This window comes from Pterocles gutturalis, unplaced genomic scaffold (assembly GCF_000699245.1).
Source record: "Pterocles gutturalis isolate BGI_N339 unplaced genomic scaffold, ASM69924v1 scaffold46827, whole genome shotgun sequence".
Classification (NCBI taxonomy): Eukaryota; Metazoa; Chordata; class Aves; order Pterocliformes; family Pteroclidae; genus Pterocles; species Pterocles gutturalis.
The window spans coordinates 29909-34529 of record NW_010109424.1 but is presented as its reverse complement, the minus strand read 5'-3'; the positions used below and the strand labels follow the sequence as shown (position 1 = coordinate 34529).

Sequence of the window (4621 nt, the reverse complement as noted above, 5' to 3'; positions counted from 1 at the left end):
GACTGGATGGAAAAAGAGGTAAGAGGTTAGAGGACAGAGAGATGAAAAGTTCAATTTTGGATCTAGCTTATATTGGTTCCTACAGTCTAGGATAGTGTGATGTTCTTGCCAAAATAACATGCATAAAACAAGAAGAGGAGGAAAAGTATCACAAAATTGTAAATCATGAATGCCAGAGGTTGTGCAAGCAGTGAAATAAAACCATTTTTTCCTCTAAGTGCGTGCCCTGCCTTCATATGGTTTTGCAGCCAAGCCCCGAGTCCATTTGGTTCAGGTTTATGTATCTGCAGGAGTACAAGCTAGTGTCCAAAATAAAGCTACAGTTTTAAAGTAGGAGTTTAAGCTGAAAATAAGGGGCACATTTTTCAACTTAAATTTCAAATAAAATTTTAGCTAAGCAACTTGTAGTTGGCTGCACTGAGGTTTGGTGGAAATGCATTGACTTGATAGAAGATGCTGCAGTAACTCTAATTATCTGTCTCATAACCAGTGTTCGTTTCACATTCATTGAAATAAAAATGCCATTCTAATATGACAGTAGCTCATATTGCTGACCTGAATCCTCGTTTGGGACTGACTGGGGAGTAAGAAGTTCACTGTATTGGAAAATGGAAGCCCCTTTCACAGCAATTCTTCCGGAGTTGTCTCCCATCCAAACAGCAGCTGAGCCTTCTGCCCAGAACTAGGTGCTGAGGACCTAGATAGAGAGCACTACCTGGCCTTTCAGCATGGCTAATTTAGCTCTTTCCTAAATCTTATGAGGAGAACCACAGACTGGATATTTTTTCATTCTATCAAAATGAGCATGTTGAGAAGTGACTGTTACTAGTTGAGAACTGCTTGAATTCAGAAAAAGTGATGTCAAAAAACCACTGTCTTAGTAAATCCATAAGAAAAATCAGATGGAGTTTTTGGTGGAGTGTGGGAAACATGCTTCATATTGGATTCTGTAATCCAATTATTATTTAATCACTTCATAATTTTGTTTGTTTGTTTCAAGACAAACTATCTGTGACATTAAGTTAAAGATTCCAGTTAAGAAAAAAGACACTTTTTTGTTCTTATTACTGGCACTACTGATACAGATACACAGTATGACTAGACTGTTATCACAAGAGATTCCCAAGAAAAATGTCCAGAAAAACCCTTAAGCAGGTTGGATGGAGGTTTTCAGATGTATGCTCCCAGTGGAGTTTTAAGTCAAAAGTATTTGCATATCAAAAGTCCTTTTTAAAATTGTTGATTACAGGTAACTATAGGCTAAAATAATTTCCTCATTAATTATTCTTTTGGTACTTCAAGATGTATCTAGTAATTAAAGGGAAATTCTGGGATGGATTAGAACTTCAGGCCTGTCAGTATATAAAGGTTATTTCTCACTGCCTGCTGACTGCTTTTTTAAATTCACAGTTTGTTTGAGATAATATTCAGATGGCCTTTGAGTGGGACAGAAAATGAGGTTTTGGGATTTGTAACAGCTATGCAAATGGACCTTTAGGCCAATGAAATAAATTATTTGAATCTATGCATAAAAGGTATACAAGCTAATGCTGCTTAATTCTGGGTGTGTGTACATTTTCATTTAAAAAAGGAAAAAAAAAAAGGAAGCTTTAGTTTAATCCATGTGGTCTACCACAGGAGTGTGGTGTGGAAGGTATTTCAAGGGAAAGAAGACTTATTTTTGGCATGTTCAAACTGACTAGTAGATCAGAACTTTAAAGTCTTGGCCGTTGTGGGGGGTTTTTTTAGTGAGGTATTCCTTTTCATGCAATTTTAATGAAGTATTGATGCATGTTAAATGGAATAAATAGAATTGGAATAAAATAAGTTTGAGTGCGTTTTCCCAGACTTGAAGGTTAAAGTTAGTGGCATAACTATTGGAATCAAAATTAATCTGTACAGAGTACTTTGGTTTTGCACAGAGTTGTCGATTCTGTTTAAAGGAACTTTTGCTCTAAGGCAAGTAACTGCATCGATGTCTCATAACAAGTGGAGAGGATGAAGAACTGTTTTATAGAGAGTGCCTCGCAGGAGAGCTATGTTCAGTGTTAGCCTGTTAATTTAATTTTTTGGTGTTATATGCTGTGGAGTGCTGGAGGATGGGGCCGTAATCTTGTGTTCTGTTCACAGATCCTACCTGCTGCCCATGGCTTTCAGGGACGTGAATGCAAGAAGACATATTGGACTTCAGCAACTCTCATCCTTAGCGCTAGCTGGAAAAACACTATTGGGGCCAATGAAATCATGTAAATTCATTGTGGATGAAGACACCAACCAAAGCACATTGATTTGTTCTGCTTTTAGACTGATTGAAAATTTGGATTTAACTAGCGCTGCTGGACAGCTTCTTAATGAAACCATTCAGGCACAAACCAAGGAGTTTAAGACTGGGATGAGTACCCTGTTGTTTCTTGTTGGTGCGTGGAGCAATGCTGTGCTGGAATGCCTCCAGCAGAATGTTCCCATTTCAGCAATAGTATCTGTGATGTCTGAGGGCTTGAACTCTTGCTGTGAGAAAGTCCAGTGTCTTCAGATATCCATACATGATGTAAATCAAGAGCTATGTTCTAGCACTGCTAGGCCAAATGCTTTTCAAAGCAAAACTTGCCAAGTTGGATGTGACAGTCTTCTAAATACTGAGATTTTCCTGTATGTTCAGAAAGATGTTTCTGCACCAGAAAAAGTCATTCCGATAAATTCTTGTTCCCATCAAGATAACAGTTGTAATTTTAACAAGCACCTCTTTTCGTCTTTGGCCAGCTTTGGTTCAGTAGCTTCCCTTGTCAAACCAGCAGGTGACAAAAGTGCATCTGTGGTTTCTGGAAGTGGTGTTATCACATCCAGCTGTAACAAAAACAAGTTAACCCATAGCAGATACTTCAACACTCTAGGAAAAAGCAGTTTTTCAAGTCAACAAGGTAATTTTCAGGGATACTTTTTGGGACAATCAGCCGATCCATGTGAATGTTATGGTTTAGGACACCTGGCAATGACTCTGAGCCATGGAAATCAGACTAGCATGAAACTGCTACAAAGTATTGTTGCATATCAACAAAAGCGAGCAGAATGCAGTGGCTCTTCCCAGTTTAATATTGCAGAAATTGTGACATGCTGTTTACTGGGCCTGCCTGAAAGCTATTCTTGTGTTTCCCCAGGCTTTGTCACATTAGTATCACCAGAACAAGCCGCAGTTATCAAATACTTTGAAGACAAACCCCTTCGGATCCTGCTAATGGATGGTGACCTAACAGAACAATATCGTCACTTGGGTTTTAATAGACCACGTAATGTAAGGACCATACTGGAGCGTCCTAGCCTGCAGGAAGGCAGAGCAGGAGACTTGTGGCTAAGCAGTTCATTAGATATTCTAACAAGCTTTGAAGTAAACTTGGTTTTGGTCAAAGGAAATGTGTGTGAAAACTTAATGGAAAGATGCATAGCGAACAGTATATTGGTAGTTGGTTGTGTGAGTCGGGGTGTGTTGTGTGCCTTCGGGGAGGTCACTGGTGCCCAGCCAGTGACATACCTCACCCAGCTGAATGCTTCTTGCGTGGGGAGCGGGGCCCAGGTGGAGCTGTGGAAGGCCCGCGACGGGCGTGCAATGGATCTGGGTGAGCTTGTGCCAGTCAGGATAAAAGTGCGAGGACTTTCCCTGCTCACAGCTGTGCTTACCACTACTGTAGCTTCAAAGATGCAGCTCTTAGAAGACCAGTTCTGGACTGCTGCGTATCGACTCCATCATGCTTTAAATGATGGGAAGGTTTTTCTTGGTGGTGGTGCAGTGGAGCTGTTATGCCTTAGTCACATTCAGATGCTTGCAGAACAGCCTTTACAGCCAGCAAATAAAAATGCTCTGAAAGAGTTTTGCGATCGTTGGCTGGCAGCGTCTGCGACAGAGTATAAATCTGTTGTGCTCCAAGCATTAGCGAGTGGCTGGAAGCAGTATCTTTCAGCGGTTATGTGTAACACTGCAAAAGCTGCATCAGAGATGGAAGCATGTACCTCAATTGATCATCACCTCAAAAAAGCATCAGACTGCGGCTCTCCATCAGCATATATATTGAAAGAGTTTAGAAGAGGGGATCTGCTCAGGGGTGGTTCTGGTCCCTTCGCTGACCACGAAGAGGGTTTAAAGGTTTATGATAACGTTACAGCCAAGACAGAGGCGTGGCGGAGAGCTCTAGATTTGGTGCTACTAGTGCTTCAAACAGATGCTGAAATTATCACAGGTCCCAAAAGGAATCAGCTATTGAACTCACATGGGTCAAGTGAATTTATGTTTTTATAGGACTTGCAGGCTGTATTTTTAAGTCCGTGAGTCAGTGGATGGAAGAAGTCCGGGTACAATCTACATTTCTTGATAGTTTATAAAGTAAACATTTAGATGTGATTATAACTTTAGAGTGTAACAGAGGAAGTCAGAATGTGAAACAGTCACAAAGTAAATATAATTTCCCATTTCTAGAAACAGGAGTTAAATAACAAACAAAAATCACTTGTGGGCTTGCCTCTAACCTCAGCCATACATTTGTAACTAACGATATTGTCTGTATGGATAGATTAATTTGGTCAAACTGACTTCTCAGGCCTCATTGAGCAGAGTAGACATGCAGTTGTTTTT

The 4621-nt window shown here is 40.3% G+C and overlaps 1 protein-coding gene across 1 annotated transcript; it reads left to right on the top strand.

Moving 5' to 3' along the window:
* Positions 1–2146: 2146 nt before the first annotated feature.
* BBS12 (Bardet-Biedl syndrome 12) lies at positions 2147–4288 on the top strand. Its single transcript, XM_010072960.1, has one exon. The coding sequence runs from the start codon at positions 2147–2149 to the stop codon at positions 4286–4288; it is 2142 nt and encodes a 713-aa protein (XP_010071262.1).
* The last annotated feature ends 333 nt before the right edge of the window (positions 4289–4621 follow it).

Excerpts from the sequence above, each read along its gene's own strand:
- BBS12 (XM_010072960.1), top strand. The coding sequence starts at position 2,147 with ATGGCTTTCAGGGACGTGAATGCAAGAAGACATATTGGACTTCAGCAA.